A 22,275-nucleotide genomic window follows, 5' to 3' on the forward strand; every position below is an offset into this window, starting at 1 on the left:
ACAATGTGCTTAGCCCACTGTTATCCATCAGAAAATCAAAAGCATTCAACAAGTGTTAAATCATAAACATGAGGAAATTTGCAAATGCTGGAAATCCAAAGCAACATACATAAGATGCTGGAGAAACTCAGCAGGCCAGGCAGCATCTATGGAAATGAGTAATCAGTCAATATTTTGCAACCAAGAATTCATCCTGATGAAGGGTCTCAGCCCAAAATGTCAACTGCTTACTCTGCCTGGCCTCCAGCATTTTGTGTGTTGCTTTCAAAAGAGTTGTTTGAGAGCATTTTGGAAACCATAGTATTCCACCGTTTCATACAGTGATGCAGCTGGTTAACTTGAATGGTGCACCTTAACAATTAGTTAGAATTTAGGCAGGGAAGCCTCGCTGGCCTCAGTCTCTTCAGGAAGTGGAGATGCTTCTTTCTTGACCAAAAAGGTGGTTCTGGTGGTGCAATTGTTCTCACAAGTAAAATGTAAATATTTTGGTAATATTATGTATATAACTAAAGTCACACAGAGTAGCAGTAAATACTAATTGGGATGATGCTCCTTACCTCAATGAGAGAAAATTGCAGCTGGAGAATGTCTTGTTGATGTTGCTGTTGGTGAACAGTTTGTTGAGCTGTTGGAAAACAAAAGTTAGATTTATAGGTAAAATAAACCTACAAGTAATTAATTAATTAATTAATTAATTCAATCATTAATTTACCAACTGACCTGGAAAGTAATAATACTTGCTGCAGATCTGTGCAGTGGTGAATTGGGATTTAGTAAATTTGCTGTTGAAGCCAAGTTAGTTATAGTGAAGGTCACATTAAAATCAAATGGACTCTGAACTGGTGCCTCAGCTGTTAACAGAAGCAAGAAAAAATGTTATGCATTCCTGAGATTGAATCATTTGGATCATGCAGACTGAAAGTAGGTTGACCAGTAATGTAGAAACAACAGACTGTGACCAGCCTTGATAGAAAGGTGCATTCAACATTATTGGCAAAAACAATTTTGTCAATTACCACTGTCATTGGGACCAGAGCTGCCCTCATCAGTAAACTTCCACTTTGCTGTGTTGTGCTTATGAACGTAATCCTGTTCATTGAGCTTGATTCTTGGATTATGTCTCTAATTCTATTGGTCACTCCCCTTTATCTATGTCTCTCGCAATTCCTACAGATGTACCATGGAGAGCATTCTAACTGGTTGCATCACCATCTGGTGTGGAGGGGCCACTGCACAGATCAAGAAAAGCTGCAGAAAGTTGTAAGCTGAGCCAGCTCCACCATGGGCTCTAGTCTCCCCAGCATCAAGGACATCTTCAAAAGATGATGCCTCAAAAAGGCATCAGCCATCATTAAGGACCCCCATCACCATGACCTGCTCTCTTTTCATTGCTGCCATCAAGGAGAAAATATAGGGGCTTGAAGACCATAAGACCATAAGATATAGGAGCAAAAGTAGGCCATCCAATCCATCAAGTATGCTCCACCATTCAATCATGGGCTGATCCAATGCTTCCAGTCATCCCTATTCCCCTGCTTTCATCCCATACCTTTTGATGCCCTGGCTAATCAAGAACCTATCTATTTCTGCCTTAAATACACCCAATGACTTGGCCTCCACAGCTGCCTCGAGGCAACAAATTCCACAGATTTACCACCCTCTGACTAAAGTAATTTCTCTGCATCTCAGTTCTAAAAGGACGTCCTTCAATCCTGAAGTTGTGCCCTCTTGTCCTAGAATCCCCTACCACGGGAAATAACTTTGCCATATCTAATCTGTTCAGGCCTTTTAACATTCAGAATGTTTCTATGAGATCCCCCCTCATTCTCCTGAACTCCAGGGAATACAGCCCAAGAGCTGCTAGACAGTCCTCATATGGTAACCCTTTCATTCCTAGAATCATTCTTGTGAATCTTCTCTGAACCCTCTCCAATGTCAGTATATCCTTTCTAAAATAAGGAGCCCAAAACTGCACACAATATTCCAAGTGTGGGCTCATGAGCACCTTATAGAGCCTCAGCATCACATTCCTGCTCTTATATTCTATGCCTCTAGAAATTAATGCCAACATTGCATTTGCCTTCTTCACAACTGACTCAACCTAGAAGTTAACCTTTAGGGTATCTTGTACAAGGACTCCAAGTCCCCTTCCATCTCTGAATTTTGAATTTTCTCCCCATCTAGATAATAGTCTGCCTGTTTATTTCTTCTACCAAAATGCATGACCATACACTTTCCAACATTGTATTTCATTTGCCACTTCTTTGCCCTTTCCCCTAAACTATCTAAGTCTCTCTGCAGGCTGTCTGTTTCCTCAACACTACCTGCTCCTCCACCTATCTTTGTGTCATCGGCAAATTTAGCCACAACTCCATTAATACCATAGTCCAAATCATTGACATACATCGTAAAAAGCTGTGGTCCTAACACTGACCCCTATGGAACTCCACTGGTAACTGGTAACTTTCATTCCCACTCTCTGTTTTCTGCTGACTAGCCAGTGCTCCACCCATGCTAGTAACTTCCCTGTAATTCCATGGGCTCTTATCTTGCTAAACAGCCTCATGTGCGGCACCTTGTCAAAGGCCTTCTGAAAATACAAGTATACCACGTTTACTGCATCTCCTTTGTCTACCCTGCTTGTAATTTCCTCAAAGAATTGCAATAGGTTTGTCAGGCAGGATTTTCCTTTCAGGAAACCATGCTGGCCTTGGCCTATCTTGTCATGTTCCTGCAGGTATTCAGTAATTTCATCCCCAACAATCGATTCCAGTAACTTCCCAACCACTGATGTCAGGCTAACAGGTCTATAGTTTCCTTTCTGCTTCCTCCCACCCTTCTTAAATAGCAGAGTAACATTTTCAATTTTCCACTCATCTGGTACAATGCCAGAACCTATCAATTCTTGGATGATCATCGTTAATGCCTCCACAATCTCTCCAGATACTTCCTTCAGAACCCGAGGGTGCATTCCATCAGGTCCAGGAGATTTATCCACCCTCAGACCATTAAGCTTCCTGGGCACTTTCTCAGTCGTAATTTTCACTGCACATACTTGACTTCCCTGACACTCTTGAATCTCCGGTATACTGCAGACATCTTCCACTGTGAAGACTGATGCAAAATATGCATTCAGTTCCTCTGCCATCTCTGCATCTCTCATTACAATATCTCCAACGTTATTTCGTATTGGCCCTATATCTACCCTCGACTCTCTTTTACCCTTTATAAACTTAAAAAAGCTTTTAGTATCTTTGATATTAGTCACCAGCTTCCTCTCATAATTGATCGTTTCCTTCTGAATTACCTTCTTAGTTTCCTTCTGCAAGTTCTTAAAAGCTCCCCAATCCTCCACCTTCCCACTAGCTCTGGATTCCTTGTATGCCCTCTTTTATGTGTTTACTTTGGCTCTGACTTCACTTGTCAGCCACGGTGGTGTCCTTCTTCCCTTTGAAAATTTCTTCTTATTTGGAATGTATCTGTCTTGCACTTCCCTCATTTTTCACAGAAACTCCAGCCATTGCTGCTCTGCTGTCCTTCCTGTAAATGTTCCTTTCCAGTCAACTTCGGCCAGTTCCCCTCTCATGCCATTGTAATTTCCTTTATTCCACTGAAATACTGACACATTGGATTTTATTTTTTTCCTCTCAAATTTCAATGTGAACTTGATCATATTGTGATCACTGTTCCCTAAGGGTTCCTTAACCTTAAGCTCTCTTATCACCTCTGGATCATTGCACAATACTCAATCCAGCACAGCTGATCCTTTAATGGGCTCAACAACAAGCTGTTCTAAAAAACCATCCTGTAGACATTCTACAAACTCTCTTTCGAGGTCCAGTACTGACCTGGTTTTCCCAATCTAATTTCATGTTAAAATCCCCAATGATTATCATGACATTGCCTTTCTGACACGCCTTTTCTATCTCCTGCTGTAATTTGTAATCCACATCCTGGCTGCTGTTTGGAGGTGTGTAGACAACTACCATTAGGGTATTTTTACCCTTGCCATTTCTTAACTCAATCCATAGAGACTCTACACCTTCTGATCCCATGTCAACCCTTCCCAATGATTTAATATTACTTCTTATACACAGAGGCACACCATCCCTTTTGCCTACTAACCTATCTTCCTGATACAATGTGTGTATCAAAACACACACTCAGTTTTTTGGGGACAGCTTTTTCTCCTCTGCCATCAGCTTTCTAAAAGGACAATGAACCCATGTAGACTACCTTATTAATTCTTTCTTTCTTTTTTGTACTACTTGTTTAATTTATTTATATATATACTTGTAATTTATAGTTTTTTTATCGTTATGTATTGCAATGTACTGCTGCTTCAAAACAACAAACTTCATGACGTATGCCAGTGATATTAAACCTGATTCAAAAAAATGTGGCATGCGTAACTGCTATATTGCATTTAAGTAGACGAGTACTATAGACTGAACTCTGATGCTGTGAAATGGCGTGGCTAAGAGTACTGCCAAAACTGTTGTTGACTGGTCACATCTCACTCTGACTCAGTTGTTATATGATATTCAACACTGCATTATAGTGAGTGTTGAATATATATATATAGTGAGACTGCTTTTGGCAGCATTTAGTACACCTTCAATAAATAATATTTACCATTTTTACAAAGTCAAATAAAAATCTATGTCAGGTGAACATAGAAACAGTAACAGTACTCACTGGTTGCAAGTATAGGTTCATGGTAATCTGAAAATAGAGAAAAGCTTAATTTAAAACAAGGCAAGTCATTGTGAGGATTATACTCTAATTGTTTTTATGATTGTGTTTGTTTTGATGAAACCAATGTGATCAGTTTGATCATTTTGATTTAACTGAAATGAACAAAACAGAATATTCCTATAAATGATAAGTACCATTCACATAGAGGCTACTGTTGTCCAATGAATACATTGCTAAGGAGGAGAAGCTCGTTGTCTGGTCTCTGAACACACGGAACACATTGACCCTGTTAACTTCTTGAGGATTGGAATCACTTCCGAAAGAGCAGTTTGCAAACACTCTGGTGTCCTGTACATTTTCTGAGCTGGAATTAGATGGAGAGAAAATCAATTATAATGATTAAAACAAGTGATTCTACAGGTGCTGCAAATCCAGAGCAACACACACACAAAATGTTGGAGGAACTCAGCAGGCCAGGCAGCATCCATGGAAATGAATAAACAGTCAACATTTCAGGCCAAGACCCTTCGTCAGGACAAGAAAGGAAGGCAGAAGATACCAGAATAAGGTAGTAGGAGGAAGGGAAAGAGGACAAGCTAGAAAGTGATAGGTAAAGCCAGATGGTTGGGGGGGGGGGTGTGGATGAAGTAAGAAGGTGGGACATGATGTGGAAAAGGGCTGGAGAAGGAAGAATCTGACAGGAGAGGAAAGTAGACCATGGGAGAAAGTGAAGGAGGTGGGGCACCAGAGGGGATTGATAGGCAGGTGAGGAGAAGAGCTGAGAGTCAGAATGGGGAACTGTGCATGTTCTATTATGATATATCCACTTTATTTGTGATTGATAAATGTGCCTTTATCTACAGTGGCCTGTGCTTCCACTGAAGTCACTCACACAGTGTTGAAACAAATCAACATTCCTTACCGGAAAAAGAGCAGTTTGCAGCTAGAGAATGTATCTTTAATCTTGCTTTTGCTAAACAATTCATTCATCTGTAGGAAAGCAATAGGTGGAGTGTTAGATAAAATAGATCACAAGTAATTAATTAATTGTATCAGGTATTCAATTTTCCAACTGACCTGGAAAGTAATAATACTTGCTGCAGACTTGTGCAGTGGTGAATTGGGATTTAGTAAATTTGCCGTAGAGGCCAAGTTAGTTATAGTGAAGGTCACATTATAATCAAAGGAACGTATGGGCTGGGTTGTTGCCACTGTTGTGAAGAAAAATGCAGAAAAATATTAACTGAGTTTGAGGAATTCATGTTACTGAATCATTTGTTTTCCCTAGAATTATGGACGCTTAACCACGAACATAGCTTCAGGATTGTTTAATGTCACTTCCAGTACACAAGTGTAAAGGAGAATGAAGTAATTGTTACTAGAGATCCGATTTAACACAAAAAACACAATAAGATAAATAATACAATAATAATAAAAATACACAGAACTGTATAAATACATATTATACATAGATTGATTTTATGTCCATCAAGTGATACTAGGGACAGGAGTGTCTGTACATTAGGTGACTCTGACAGGAAATGAGTAAGTCGTGGTGGTTGGTGTTGTGAAGTGGCAGTGTTGATCAGCTGATGTGGAGAAAAATGTGGATAAAAACACTTAGTGAGCTTAAAGAATTCTTGTTGCTTAACCACTTGTATGTTTGTTCATTATGTACCATGTTGTATGTCTTGGGTGATCATAGTATTTCCTTGACCATGATTGTTCTTGGCAAATCTTATCACTGAAGAGGCTTGCCATTGTCTTCTTTTGGGCAGTGTCTTTGGGTGGTGTAATTGGGTGGCAGGGGCTTCTTGGGCCAGAAAGGTTTATTATAATTTGTGTCTTCTAGAATTATGGGAGGTTAACCAGGAATGTAGAAAGGACAGCAGAATATTTAACTTTTAATTTTTTTAACTTAGAGATACAGCATAATAACAGCCCCTTCCATACTACACAATTATACCCATGTATCCAATTAACCTACTAACTTGTATGTTTTTGGAATGTAGGAGGAAACTAGAGCACCTGCAGGAAACCCATGTGGTCACAAACTCCTTACTGATAGCAGCGGGAATTGAACCCAGGTCACTAGTCCTGTAAAGAGGTTGTGCAAGAGGTGCTTAGGTGGGCACATAATGGGAACGATATGGACTTAGTTGCAGGCATAAGGGATTAGTTTACTCAGGTGTCGTGAGCATGTTCCTGTGGTGTACTGCTCTATGTTCTGTTTCATCTTCTTTCATCAAATACAAATGTACTCACTCAGTGTTGGAGTCAACATCAATTCATGGTAATCTGAAAAATCATAAAAGCACCATTTATTTGATGGAAAGCAATAATAAAATAATGGACTAAAATTGAATTATTTCATAACTTTTTTGTGTGATCACATTTATGCAATAAAATAGACCACACTATTACAATGGGTGATAAATACCATTCACGTAGAGGCTGTTCCTGTCCAGTGAATATATTCCCAAGGAGGAGATGTCACTTGTCTCGTCTCTGAACACATGGTATACAGAAACCCTGTTAACTTCCTGAGGGTCAGAATCATTCCCAAAACGACAGATTGCCTGCACTCTTGTGTCCTGTATATTTACAGCGCTGTAGAATAGATGGAGAGAGAATTAAATAAATTATGAATTGCTATTTTGAAATTCTCCACAACATCTTCCCATACATTCCCTTCAATAGCAAAGTGCTGGAGATGAAAACCCCAAAAATATTGTTACTTTGTCCAAATCCTTTCCAAAGCTGTTGTTTGAGAGCACTTAGGTATCTTTAATGAGAGTCAAATGGCAATAAATAACTGAATAAACAGTAATCTGATATCTTATTTGGAAAATATAGAATATCAATTTCTCTACAATAATTTATAAGGTTGGGGCTAAGATGTCTTAAACATAGATACTCAAGGTCAAAACACTGAAATAGTTTGAACTATTATTTGAAAATATGTGGTGCTATTGTCCATTATTTGACACTGTTGTGTTTTTTGAGAAATTAACTTGTCCCAACGCTTTATTTGTAGAAATATGCTGGATGTCCAAAGGCAGAGCAATGATAATGGGGGAGTATATTAGAGGTTCTCCTGTGGCCATGTGGCAGAGAAGGAACTGAGAAAAGTGAATAACATATTTACAGGAGACAGGGTGAGAAGAGGTATTGTCCAGATAGCTGTGGTAAGTAGTAGGTTCATAAAAGATGTTGGTAGATAGTTTGTCTCCAGAGTTTGTCTTCACATGTGCTCGATCTTCTCAACAAATTTCAATCGACTGGCCCATACCTCCTCATTTTCACCATGCCTGTACACATCTATCCCATCATGGAGGTCTTAAAGCTCTCTACTTCTTTTTCAATGAAAGATCCAACAAGTTCCCCCTCCACCACCACCCTTCTCCATCTGGCAAAACTGGTCCTCATTTTCAACAATTTCTCCTTCCGCTTCTCCTTTGAGCTTCTCCAAACCCAAGGGGTAGCCATGGACACCCATATGGGCTGCAGCTATGCCTGCCTTTTTGTTGGCACTATAGAACAGTCCACATTCCAAGCCTTCCCCAGTAATGCTTGCCAACTCTTTCTGCACTACATTGGTGCTGCTTCCTGCACCCATGCCAATTTCATCAACTTTCACCCTGCCCTTAAATATACTTGGTCCATTTCTAACACCTCTCTCCACTTTCTCAATCTATCTGTCTTCAGCTCTTGAGACAAACTGTCTACTGATAAATTTTATAGACCTACTAATTCCCACGGCTATCTTGACTACACCTCTCCCCACCTTGCCTCCTGTAAAAATACTATTCTCTTTTCTCAGTTTCTTAATCTCCACCGTATGTTTCTAGGAGGAGGCTTTCCTTTTCAGGGCATCAGAGATGTCCCCCTTCTTCAAAGGACGTGGTTTCACTCCCTCTACTATTGATGCTGCCCTCACCTGCATCTTCCTGTACATCCACTCACTCCATCCTACTACCACCTTAACATTGATAGAGCTCCTCCTTATCCTGACCTAACTCCCTATGAGCCTCCATATCCAACAAATCATCCTTTGCAATTTCAGCCATCTTCTACAGGATTGTGGCACAAAACACATATTTATGTCCCACCCACTCTTCGCTTTTCATGGGGATCACTCTCTCCGTGATTCCCTTGTTCATTCATCCCCTACCTCCACTAATCTCCTTCTTGGCACATTTCCATGCAACTAACAGAAATGCTTCAGCTGCCTACTCATCTCCTTCCTCACCTCCACTCAGTCCTTCCAGGTGAGGCAAAACTTCACCTGTCAATCTGTTGTCTACTGCACCCGATGTTCTCAATGTGACCAACTCTATATTGATGAGACCCACCGTAAACTGGGGGACCGCTTTGTTGAGCACCACTGCTCCATCCGCCAAAAGTGGAACTTCCAGTGGCCAACCATTTGAATTCCTATCCCCATCCTGTTTTGATATATTGTACTGTGACCTTCTCTTCTGCCATGGTAAGGCCACTCATAGTGTGAAGGAGCAACACCTCATATTCCATTTAGGTCACCTCCAACACTAATGGCATAAACATCAGTTTCTTCTTCTGGTAATACTTTTCCTTTTCCCTTTCCTCTTCTTCTATTCCCCACTCTGGCCTCTTACCTCTTCTCTTCAGCTGCTTATCACCTACCCCTGGTGCACCTCCTCCTTCCCTTTCTCCAATGGACCACTCACCTATCCTATCAGATTCCTTCTTCTCCAGCCCTTTACCTTATCCACCTATCGCATCCCAGTTTCATATTTCCTCACCTCTCCAGCACTCATCTGGCTTTACCTATCATCTTCTAGCTTGTCCTCCTTCCCCTTCCCCACCTTTTTTATCTGGAGTCTTCCCCTTTCTTTTCCAGTCCTGAAGGGTCTTGGCCCAAGACATCAATTGCTTATTCATTTCCATAGATGATGCCTGACCTACTGAGTTCTCCTAGCAGTTGTGTATGTTGTTCTGGATTTTCAACATCTGCAGAATTGTGCTAAGGATTTTACAACTCATGTTCTCAGTATTATTTATTGATTTATTCATCTATTTTCTTTTACACACTACTTGTTTGTCAGTCTTTGTGTGCAGTTTTTAATTGACTCTATTGTATTTCTTTACCCTACTGTGAATTCCTATAAGATAATGAATCTCAAGGTAGCATATAGTGACATATACGCACTTAGATAATAAATTTATTTTGAACTTTGACATTCCCACCATGGCCTGGGGTCTATTCAACAGGTCCTCTCTGGGAAATGCTAGAATCAACATCTGCTGGAGTAGAATATAATGTCTGTCTGCCAACAGATGATCCTTACAGATAAACTCAAATCTCAAAGATATGTTCTGATGTGTGCTTCCTCATGGTGTTGCATCTGGCATTTGGAAGAAGTAGAATCACCACAAAGGATGCCATGGAGACCTTTGATATCCAAGATTTTGCTTTGGACTTTTGTTTTAGTGAAAGCAAATCCTTATGTGATATTAACCCTTCTAGTGTCAGAGTTATGGGGATATTTTATTTTTTTAAATTTAGAGATACAGCGCAGTAACAAGCACTTCTGGCCCAACAGGCCCACGCTGCTCAATGAGACCCACATAGCCAATTAACCTACTAACCCGTATGTTTTTGAAATGTGCGAGAAAACAGGAGCACCCAGAGGAAACCCACGCTGTCACAGGGAGAATGTTACAAATTCCTTATAGGCAGTGGCACGAAATGAACCCAGATCACAGGTGTTGTGGAACGTTACACTAGATGCCAAATGAATGCTTTGCCATGTCATGTACATTTTGTGAAGTCACGCATAATGTTGAAACACAAATCAGGTTGATTGCCAATGTTCCTTACCTGAATGAGAGAATTCTACAGCTGATGAATGTTCTGTTGATATTACTTTTGCTAAACAGATTGTTCAGCTGTAGGAAAGAAAGAGTTGAAGTTTTAAATAAAATAAACCACCAGTAATTAATTAATTGCATCAATCATTAATTTGCCAACTAACCTGGGACGCAATAATAATTGCTGCAGATTTGTACAGCGGTGAATTGGGATCCAGAAAATTTGCTGATGAGGCCAAGTTAGTTGCAATGAAGGTCACATTAAAATCAAAGGGATTTGTTTGCAAGCTTGGAGATGTGGTTTGTATTGGTGATGAGGCTATTAAGAGAAGTGAGAAAAAATTGTAGGTAAGTTTACATATTTAACTTATTGTTAACTTATTTGTATCACACAGCTGAAAGAAAGATTACCCAGAATTCCAGATATTGTAACATTGGAATGCTTGTGTTCCTGTTGGAACTTGTGATGGAAAAGAGAATTCAACATTAATCTACAACAAAGAGTTGCTGCTTCCTGTGGTAGCTCGATGCATCTTCTCACCACGCTCTGAGATAAGATGCTGCCCTTGTGTTCCCCTTAAACCATGAACTCCAGCTCTAGTCTCACACAATCTATTGTAAAAAGCCTTTTTGGATTTAATCTACGTATTCCCATCAGCACAACATTGCCGGCTGAACAGCCTGTTGCTGTGATATACAGCTCTGTTTTTTAAGTTAATGTTTATTGTCACACAATTAATATCACAACCTCACCAATAAGGTGAGGTTCAATAATATTTTGCATGTATTTAATATAAATTATTCATTGCTGTTATTCACTGTTCAGCATTCAACACAATCATTCCTTAGAAACTGATTGGAAAGCTGAGCCTACTGGACCTGAACACCTCCCTCTGCAACTGGATCTTAGACTGAGACCTCAGTCAGTCCGGACTCTAACACCATCACACTGAGCACAGGGGCCCCCCCAGGGCTGTGTGCTCAGTCCACTGCTGTGCACTCTGCTGACCCATGTCTGTGCTGTAACACACAGCTCGAACCACATCATAAAGTTCACCGATGGGGACGTCACGTGATGACGTAGGATCGAGACGTGGGAATCCAGCTCTCTCATAAAAACCAGTAAAATAATGTTTAAGTGAAGAAAAGTTAGTAAATATTTTTTTTTAAATTACTTATAAACTACTCAGTATTGTCTTAAGATATGTCTCCTAAACAGAAGCAGAAGAAAACTACTACTTTGAAGACAACACAAGTTGGAAAAGAATCAAGGCCGGCCGCCATCAAAGAGCCTCGGGCTCAAGTGCATTTTACCTCCGGCGATACAGAACAGGAAATTGCGGCAACATTAACCATCTCCAAAAAAAAAGAGCAACAGGAATTGCACATGCGTGAAGGAAGGGGCATGTACAAACACGAGCAACCCAAACTACAAATCCCAGCTACAATCGGAACTGAAAGTGAAAGCGAATATGAGGTGGAATCAGATTCTCTGGATAAATCAGGCGAAGGTGAAGAGACAAATAAAGAAGATCAATAGGAAGAGGTTGGAGGTGATATTGGAGACATTAAAAAATCTTTGGTGCAAATAAAGCATGAATTAAAAGCATTAAAAGTAATAAAAAAGATATTAAAAAGATAAAGATTATGTTTGATAAAATGATGAAAAGACAGGACAAAATGGATAAGAAAATTAAAAACTTGGAAGAAACAATGGGAGACACCATTGATAGAGTGAATAAAATGGAAGATAATATTTCTGCCTGGACATCAGAAAGAAAACGGTTGTTGGAAAAAGTGGATGTACTTGAAAATTTTAGCAGATGAAATAATATTAAGATTGTTGGACTTGAAGGTATAGAGGGAGAGGATCCAATAAATCTTTTTCAAAAATGGATTCCAGAAATTTTGGAAATGGAAGAAGGAACCCAGTTAATTGAAATTGAAAGGGCTCACAGAGCCTTAAGATCAAGACCTCAAGTTGATCAAAACTCACGATCAATCTTGATAAAATGCTTAAGATATCAAGATAAAGAAAAGATCCTGAAGGTGGCTGCCCAACGTGCCAGAAAGAGAAACGGGCCATTGATGATAGAAGGGAAAATAGTTCTTTTATATCCTGATATAAAAGATATCAGGATATAAAAGATATCAGATATCCTTTTGAAGAGAAAGAAGGAACTTAACCCAGCCAAAAAGGTTTTATGGGAAAAGCATTATAAATTTATATTGCACCACCTGGCAACCCTGATAATTTTTTTGGATGATGGAAAAAGAAGATTTTTTACTGATTATTGGGATGCGGAAGAATTTGCACAAGAACTCCCAAATATTTGCTAATCACAGCCAAAGATTTAAAAGTGAAATGGATTAAAGATGAAGACAGGGACAGTGAATGGAGTTGATAGATGTTTAAGGACAGAAGAATATTTAAATATATTCTTAATTATATGATACAGGGAGAGAAAGGTAAAAATTTGAGAAATATTAATCGAGAGTAGTGATATTTTTTCTTCTCTTATATATACTTTTTTATGTTGCAGGGGAGCTGGGGGAACTTTGGATCGATTGCTATGGGATTCATGTGTGTAATCATGGCGATTGTCATGACCTGTACATTGGAGGGGGGTAATGTTGTGTTTTTTTTTATTCACAACATTAGTAGGGGGGTATTTTGTTATTTTTTTCTTTATAATCTATTTTTCTTTAAACTTCCTTTCTTTGCCTGGACAATCGGGGGGGGGGGGGCGGGGGGGAGACACATAGCAACATGGAGAATTTTAAAAAGATTCCCCAAGGTACTATGAAAGTTGAAAAGTTAGGTATTACTATAGACTGGAGTAACCCTGTTAAAAACAATGACTAATTTACTGAATTTTTAAAGTTTTAATGTTAATGGGCTTAATGGACTGGTGAAAAGAAAAAAGAATTTTAACATACAATAAGAAAACAAAAATAGATATAGCTTTTTTACAAGAAACACACTTAACAGAGATAGAACATCAGAAATTAAAGAGAGATTGGGTTGGAAATGTTATTGCAGCTTCATTTAATTCAAAGGTGAGGGGTGTTGCAATTTTGATTAATAAAACTTTACCAATTAAAATACAAAATGTATTAATTGATTCTGCGGGGAGATATGTAATTATACATTGTCAAATTTTTTCGGAACTATGGACTCTTATGAATATTTATGCACCAAATGAAAATGATGTAAAATTTATACAAGAGGCCTTTTTGAATTTGGCTGACGCACATGACAAAATATTAATAGGTGGAGATTTTAATTTTTGTCTAGACCCAGTTTTAGATAGATCAACAAAGGTTGTTACAAAATCAAACGTAGCAAAGTTAACTTTATCATTGATGAAAGATTTAAATTTGATTGATATATGGAGAAGAATTAATCCAAAAGAAAGAGATTACTCATTTTATTCAAATAGACATAAAACTTATTCAAGGATAGATTTTTTCCTATTATCAATGAATATTCAATACAGAGTGAAAAATATGGAATATAAAGCAAGAATATTGTGAGATCATTCCCCCTTGACAATGACAATGATAATGATGGATAAAGAGGAATCGATTTACAGTTGGAGATTTAATTCAATATTATTAAAATGTCAAGATTTTTGTGATTTCATGAAAAAGCAGATTCAGTTTTTTTTAGATACAAATTTACATTCAGTTGATGATAAATTTATAGTATGGGAAGCAATGAAGGCATATTTGAGAGGCCAGATAATAAGTTATACTTCTAAAATTAAGGAGGAATATATGGTAGAAATAGAACAATTGGAAAAAGAGATTACAAAATTAGAAAAAGAATCTCAAAGATATATGACAGAAGAAAAATGAAGACAACTTGTTAACAAGAAGTTACAATATAATACACTTCAGACAAACTGAACAGAAAAAGCAATTATGAGAACTAAAAAGAGATATTACGAACTAGGTGAAAGATCACTCAAAATTCTTGCTTGGCAGTTAAAAACAGACCAGACTTCCAAAACGATAAATGCAATTAGAACAGGTGTAAATAAAATTACTTTTATTTAGAAATTTACAAATTAATGAAACTTTTAAGAATTTTTATTCTGAATTGTATCAATCAGAATCAAAAATGATAATGTCAAGATAGAAAGGTTTTTTATCACAAATAACTCTTCCAAAATTGAATTCGGAAGAACAGAAGGGATTAGATATGCCTTTTACATTAAAAGAGGTTGAAGAAGCTTTAGGATCACTTCAGAGTAATAAATCCCCAGGAGAGGATGGTTTTCCGCCCAAATTTTATAAAAAGTTTAAAGATTTACTAATTCCTCCTTTTATGGAGTTAATATACCAAGTGGAAAGAACACATAAACTTCCAGAATCTTTTTCGACAGCTATATTAATAGTATTGCCAAAAAAAGATAGAGATCTTTTAAAGCCAACATCATATAGACCTATTTCTTTGTTGAATACCGACTATAAAATAATAGTAAAAATTTTATCTAATAGATTATCTAAATACTTACCAAAATTAATACATATGGATCAAACAGGATTTATTAAAAATAGACAATCGGCAGATAATGTAACTTGGTTACTTAGCATAATTCATTTGGCACAAAAGAGGGAGGAAATGAGTGTGGCAGTTGCCTTAGATGCAGAAAAAGCATTTGGTAGACTGGAATGGGATTTTTTATTTAAGGTATTGGAAAAATATGGATTAGGGATATCTTTTATAAAATGGATTAAAACCTTAAATACTAATCCCAAAGCTAAAGTAATGACAAATGGTCAAATTTCAACATCATTTCAGTTAACAAGGTCAACTAGACAAGGTTGTCCATTATCACCTGCTTTATTTGTGTTGGCGATAGAACCATTAGCTGAATTAATTAGAACGGAGCCAGATATTATGGGTTTTAGAGTTAACCAGGAGGAATATGAGATTAATTTATTTGCTGACGATGTTTTGCTTTATTTAACAAACCCATTGTATTCGCTGCGTAAATTATCTTCTAGATTGGAAGAATATGGGAAAATATCAGACTGCAAAATAAATTGGAATAAAAGTGAAATTCTACCCATTACTAATGGAGATTATAGTCAATGTCGTCTAATAACTCAATTTAGATGGCCGATAAATGGTATAAAATATTTAGGTATAAGAGTTGATAATGATATAAAGAATTTATATAAATTAAATTATTTACCATTATTGAAAAAAATTCAAGAAGATCTTGATAAATGGATTACATTACCAATAACATTAGTAGGCAGAGTAAATGCTGTAAAAATGAATATATTCCCTAGATTACAATATTTATTCCAAACACTACCAATACAATTACTGCAGAAGTTTTTTCAAGAGTTAAATAAATGTGTGAGGAAGTTCCTTTGGAAAGGCAAGATGTCAAGAATATCATTGGAAAAATTGACATGGAAATTTGACCTAGGAGGGTTACAACTTCCAAACTTTAAGAATTATTATAAAGCAAATCAACTTAGATTTATTTCATCTTTTTTTTGATGAAGATAAACAGGCATGGATTAGAATAGAATTAGATAAAATAGGAGAAAATATACCAGAAGATTTTATATATAAGTGGGAATCTAAATGGATACAGGAAAAGAAAGAATCTCCTATATTAAAACATTTGATTGATTTATGGGATAAGTTAAATGTTGATGATGAGATAAAGAAATCTTTATTAGCAAAGAGACCTTTAATTCAAAATAAACTTATTCCTTTTACATTGGATAACCAACTTTTATACAATTGGTTTCAAAAAGGGATTAGATATATAGGAGATTGTTTTGAAGGAGGTATATTAATGTCATTTGATCAATTGAAGAATAAATACAAAATATCAAACAACACTCTTTTTTGTTATTTCCAATTAAAGGCTTATTTAAGAGATAAACTGGGTCAAACAATGTTATTGCCGAAACCTAATGAAATAGAAACATTAATTCAAAAAGGGAAAATTAAAAAAATTATTTCTTGTATGTATAGTTTGATTCAAAAACAGGCAATTAAACAAGGAATTCATAAGTCAAGACAAAAATGGGAAAGTGATTTGAATATTAAAATTGAAGAAACAAGTTGGTCAAGACTACGTATTGACAGTATGACAAATACAACAAATGTCTGGTTAAGATTAGTGCTGTATAATTTTTTACATCAATTATATATTACACCACAAAAAAATAAATAAATTAAACCCAAATTTATCTGATCAATGTTTCCGATGTAATCAAGAAATTGGTACTTTTTTACACTCTACTTGGTCTTGTTTTAAAATTCAACCTTTTTGGACAAATTTAAGAGTTTTATTGGAACAAATTATTGGAACATAACTTCCACATAATCCAACATTATTTTTACTAGGCGATATTGAAGGGATAAAACCGAAATCCAAACTGAATAAATATCAGAAAGAATTCATAAAAATTGCATTGGCAGTAGCCAAAAAGGTTATTGCAGTTACTTGGAAATAGGATACATACTTAAGTATAGATCGTTGGAAGAATGAAATTTTCAGCTGCATTCCACTTGAAAAAATTACTTATAATTTAAGAGATAAATATGAAATACTTCTGAAAATTTGGCACCCTTATTTACAAAAGATAGGATTAAATATATAGTTGCTCCGAAGATAAAATTATTGGTTATTTGGGGAAAGAAATAAATATATATACTAAAGCTATTAGGAACTCCGTGGAGCATGTGGGGATCTTCCGATATCCAGGCACTCTTTCTTTCTTTCTTTTTTCTTCTCTCTTTTTTTCTCTTTCTACAGGGATATGTTAGGGGGGAGGGGTTAAGCGGAGGGGGGAAGGGTTGATAATTTTTTTTCCTTTTGTAACTATTTGAAAAGTCAATAAAAAAATTTTTTTAAATCAAGTTCGCCGATGACACGATCCTGGTGGGTCTCATCAGCAAGAACGAAGAGTCAGCATACAGAGAGGAGGTGCAGCGGCTAACGGACTGGTGCAGAGCCAACAACCTGTCTCTTAATGTGAACAAAACAAAAGAGATGGTTGTTGACTTCAGGAGGGCATGGAGCGACCACTCCCCGCTGAACATCGACGGCTCCTTGGTAGAGATTGTTAACAGCACCAAATTTCTTGGTGTTCACCTGGTGGAGAACCTCACCTGGTCCCTCAACACCAACTCCATAGGAAAGAAAGCCCAGCAGCATCTCTACTTTCTGTAAAGGCTGAGGAAAGTCCATCTCCCACCCCCCATCCTCATCACATTCTACAGAGGTTGTATTGAGAGCATCCTGGGCAGCTGCATCACTGCTGGTTTGGAAATTGCACCATCTCAGATCGCAAGACCCTGCAGTGGATAGTGAGGTCAGCCGAGAAGATCATCAGGGTCTCTCTTCCTGCCATTACAGACATTTTCACTACACTCTGCATCCGCAAAGCAAACAGCATTATGAAGGACCCTACGCACCCCTCATACAAACTCTTCTCCCTCCTGCCATCTGGGAAAAAACACCAAAGTAGTCAGGTTCTCACAACCAGACTATGTAACAGTTTCTTCCCCCAAGCCATCAGACTCCTCAATACCCAGAGCCTGGACTGACACCAAGTTATTGCCCTCTATCGTGCCTATTGTCTTGTTTATGCAGTCCTGGGTAGGTCTGTAGTGTATAGTTTTTTTTCTGTGTTGTTTTTACATAGTTCAGTGTAGTTTTTGTATTGTTTCATGTAGCACCATAGTCCTGAAAAACATTGTCTCATTTTTACTGTGTACTGTACCAGCAGTTATGGTCGAAATGACAATAAAAAGTGACTTGACTTGACTAAATAAAGAAAAAATCAATGAGACAGAATCAGTACTCACTGGCTGATGGTGTGCGTTCATGGTAACCTGAAAAATTTAAAATGCATCATGCATCAGATGTCACGTCAACATTAAATGAAGAATAAAACTGAATTCTTTCATGAAGTCTTTTATGTTTGATCATATTTATGTAATAAAACAGCAGAGAATAGCAAATTGCTGACTGTAATAAATACCGTTCACATAGAGGCTGTTACTGTCCAGTGAATATGGTGGTAAGGTGGTGATGCCATTTGTCTGGTTTCTGAACACATGGTACACAGTGACACGGTTAACTTCCCGAGGGTCTGAGTCATTTCTGAAAGAGCAGTTTGCAAACACTCTGGTGTCCTGAAGATTGACTGGGCTGTGGAAAAGATGGAAAGACTTTGAAATCAGACAGTGACCTGTACTGTTACTGAAGACACACATGATGCTTTTGTGAATACCAGTCCAGAATATTTTCAATCAATGTTGAGACAAATCGCAATCCCGGTGTGTATTACTGAATTACTCACCTGAATGAGAGAACACTGCAGCTGATGAATGCATTGTTGATATTGCTGCTACCAAACACATTATTGAGCTGTGGAAAAGGAGTTGGAGTTTTACATAAAGTAACTGACCAATAATTAACACATATACCAATTATTAATTAGTCTACTGACCTGGGAAGCAATACTAATTGCTGCAGATTTGTACAGTGGTGAATTGGGATCTTGTAAATTTGCTACTGAGGACAAACTGGTAACAATGAAGGTCACGTTAAAATCAAAAGGACCTCTTTCCAAATTTGAAGATGTGGTCTGTGTTGGTGATGCGGCTGTTATGGCAAATGGGAAAAATATATGTCAGTGAATTAAAAATACAGTGTTGTTAACTTATTTGTATCATATGGCTGAAAGAAAGATTAGCCAAGATTCTAGATATTGCAATATTGGAATATTTCTGATGCTGTTGGACCTTGTGAAGGAAAGGAGTTTTCAACTTGAATCAATAATGAAAGGTTACACGTGAAGTGGCTGCGGTGAACCGCCCCTGTGAGTCGGGAGTTGAGAAGTTGGGGTCAGTTGATGAGAATATGGAGGAAAGAGTAAATGTGATTCCGTCAGGATAAGTGAATGATAGTACAAACTCGAGAGGCCGAAGCAGCTGTGGCAACATTGCATCAAACTACAGATCTTCTATGACTTCCTGTGCATTTCCCAAAATTACTTAATTTGCAGTAGTTCAGAGCACCATGATGGATTGTGTGGCTAACTGTGGAGCTGAAACCATGGATGCTGAGGGTCAAAATCCTTAATTCCAGATGAGAGGGGTAAGTGTAAATGGTATGTGCAGGGTAAGGGTTTCTTATGCACAGGAGAAAATTATATTTCTATACACAGAGAGAGTTAGGTGCCTGCAAGGCACTGCCGGGGATGATGGTGGAGTCAAATATGACTGAGATTTTTAAGAAGCACGCAGATAGACACATGAATGTGGAGAGAATGGCAGGAAGTAGACATTGTGTGGAAAGGGATTTAATTCCCCATTTAATTGCAATAGATGACAGAGTTATTGATTCATAGAACAGTGCTGCCAAGAAACAGGCCCTTCAGTCCATCTGCAGCATGTCATACAGTAAATTTGCCAAGATTCATTGTCCTACACCCAGACTACTGCCCTGCATGTCTCTGCCATCCATGTACCTATACAAATTTATTTTAAATGTTGAAATCCAACTGGCATCCACCACTAAAGCTGGCAGCTTGCCCACTCTGAATCCACCCTCTGAGTGAAACATTTTACCCACATGTTCCCCTTAAACATTTCACCTTTTGCCCTTAAACCATGACCTCCAGAGCTAGTCTCATATAATCTCATTGCAAAACCCTGCTTAAATTAACTCTACGTATGCTCATCAGCACAACATTGTGGGCTAAAGATCCTGTTGTTGTCATAGACAGTTCTGTTGAATAAGTTGTTCCATTTTTTGACACACAATTGCTGTCCGTCACTACATCACCGATATGGAGACTGCATTTGATAATATTTTGCATGTATTTAATACAAATTATTCATTGCTGTTAATCACTGTAAAGAAAGGAAAAGTTAATGAGATAGAATCAGTACTCACTGGTTGATGGTGCGGGTTCATGGTAACCTGAAATTTTGAAAGGGATCATGTATCAGATGAAGCAACCATATTGGGAATTACACTGAATTGTTTTACGAAGGCTTTTATATTTGATCAGAATTATATAACAAAATAGCAGAGAATTGCATATTTCTGTCAGTGATAAATACCGTTTACGTAGAGGCTTTTACTGTCCAGTGAATATGGTGGTAAGGTGGTGATGCCATTTGTCTGGTTTCTGAACACATGGTACACAGTGACACGGTTAACTTCCCGAGGGTCTGAGTCATTTCTGAAAGAGCAGTTTGCAAACACTCTGGTGTCCTGTTCGTTGACCATGCTGCGGAAAAGATGGAAAGACTTTGAAGTCACACAGTGACTTGTACTGTTACTGAAGACACACATGATGCTTTTGTGAATACCAGTCTGTAATATTTTCAGTCAATATTGAAACAAATATTAATCATGGCGATTATAACTTAATTACATACCTGAATGAGAGAACACTGCAGCTGATGAATGTGTTGCTGATACTGCTGCTGCTAAACACGTTATTGAGCTGTGGAAAAGGTGGAGTTGGAGATTTAGCTAAACTAACTGAGCAGTTGTTAACATACATTTGAATTTTTAGTGAGTCTACTGACCTGAAAAGCAATATTACTTGCTGCAGATATGAACAATTGAGAATTGGGATCTTGCAATTCTGGTACCGAGGTCAAAGTAGTTGCAATGAAGGTCACATTAAAATCAAAAGGACCTGTTTCCAAACTTGAAGATGTGGTCTGTGTTGGTGATGCGGCTGTTATGGAAAATGGGAAAAAGTAGTTCAGTGAATTTAAAAATACAGTTTGTTAACTTATTAGTATCACATAGCTGAATGTAAGGTTAGCCAAGATTCTAGATATTGCAATATTGGAATATTTCTGATGCTGTTGGACCTTGTGAAGGAAAGAAGTTTTCGACTTGAATCAATAATGAAAGGTTACAGGAGAAGGGACTGCTGTGAACCACTCCTGTGAGTTGGGAGTTTGAGAAGTTGGGTTCAATTTATGAAAATACGGAGGAAAGAATAAATTTCATTCCTGCAGGATTGGTGAATGATAGCACAAACTCGAGATGTCGAAGGAGCTGTTGCAACATTGCATCAAACTACAGGTCTCCTGTTGTCTATGACTTCCTGTGCATTTCCCAAAATTTCTTTTCCAGTTCTAAATTGCAGTAGTTCAGAGCACCATGATGGATTGTGTGGCTAACTGTGGAGCTGAAATCATGGATGCTGAAGGTGTTGTTGGGGCTAAACCCTCATTCGCAAGGCCAGTGATGTTGTGGGGGTGGAACTGGACTCTCTGACGGTGGTGTCGGAAAAGAGGATGCTGTCCAAGTTGCATGCCATATTGAACAACGTCTCCCATCCACTCCATAATGTACTGGTTAGGCACAGGAGTACATTCAGCCAGAGACTCATTCCACCAAGATGCAACACTGAGCGTCATAGGAAGTCATTCCTGCCTGTGGCCACCAAACTTTACAACTCCTCCCTCGGAGTGTCAGACACTCTGAGCCAATAGGCTGGTCCTGGACTTATTTCCACTTGGTATAATTTACTTACTATTACTTAATTATTCCTGGTTTTATTTTGCTATATTTCTACTCTATTCTTGGTTGGTGCAACTGTAACAAAACCCAATTTCCCTCGGGATCAATAATGTACGTCTGTCGGTCTGTCTGTAAAATGTCCAATAGAAAGTTCCTTTATTTCAGGTGAGAAGGGATA

General features: G+C 37.8%; 1 protein-coding gene across 1 annotated transcript in view; it reads right to left on the reverse strand.

The window, feature by feature from the left end:
* The window catches only part of LOC140740313 (mucin-16-like), a 47,918-nt gene that overhangs the window by 24,519 nt on the left and 1,124 nt on the right, over positions 1 to 22,275 (reverse strand). Inside the window, exons 3-20 of the mRNA XM_073069467.1 lie at positions 21,146 to 21,300; positions 20,993 to 21,060; positions 20,672 to 20,841; positions 20,502 to 20,528; positions 19,051 to 19,205; positions 18,901 to 18,968; positions 18,580 to 18,749; positions 18,404 to 18,430; positions 10,716 to 10,870; positions 10,562 to 10,629; positions 7,139 to 7,308; positions 6,964 to 6,996; positions 5,776 to 5,909; positions 5,621 to 5,688; positions 4,893 to 5,062; positions 4,699 to 4,725; positions 721 to 851; positions 558 to 625 (exon numbers count right to left, since the gene is read on the reverse strand). Of these exons, the coding sequence (XP_072925568.1) occupies positions 558 to 625; positions 721 to 851; positions 4,699 to 4,725; positions 4,893 to 5,062; positions 5,621 to 5,688; positions 5,776 to 5,909; positions 6,964 to 6,996; positions 7,139 to 7,308; positions 10,562 to 10,629; positions 10,716 to 10,870; positions 18,404 to 18,430; positions 18,580 to 18,749; positions 18,901 to 18,968; positions 19,051 to 19,205; positions 20,502 to 20,528; positions 20,672 to 20,841; positions 20,993 to 21,060; positions 21,146 to 21,300 (1,864 nt within the window). The remainder of the gene's footprint in view (positions 1 to 557; positions 626 to 720; positions 852 to 4,698; positions 4,726 to 4,892; positions 5,063 to 5,620; positions 5,689 to 5,775; positions 5,910 to 6,963; positions 6,997 to 7,138; positions 7,309 to 10,561; positions 10,630 to 10,715; positions 10,871 to 18,403; positions 18,431 to 18,579; positions 18,750 to 18,900; positions 18,969 to 19,050; positions 19,206 to 20,501; positions 20,529 to 20,671; positions 20,842 to 20,992; positions 21,061 to 21,145; positions 21,301 to 22,275) is intronic.

This window comes from Hemitrygon akajei, chromosome 16 (assembly GCF_048418815.1).
Source record: "Hemitrygon akajei chromosome 16, sHemAka1.3, whole genome shotgun sequence".
Taxonomy (NCBI): domain Eukaryota; kingdom Metazoa; phylum Chordata; class Chondrichthyes; order Myliobatiformes; family Dasyatidae; genus Hemitrygon; species Hemitrygon akajei.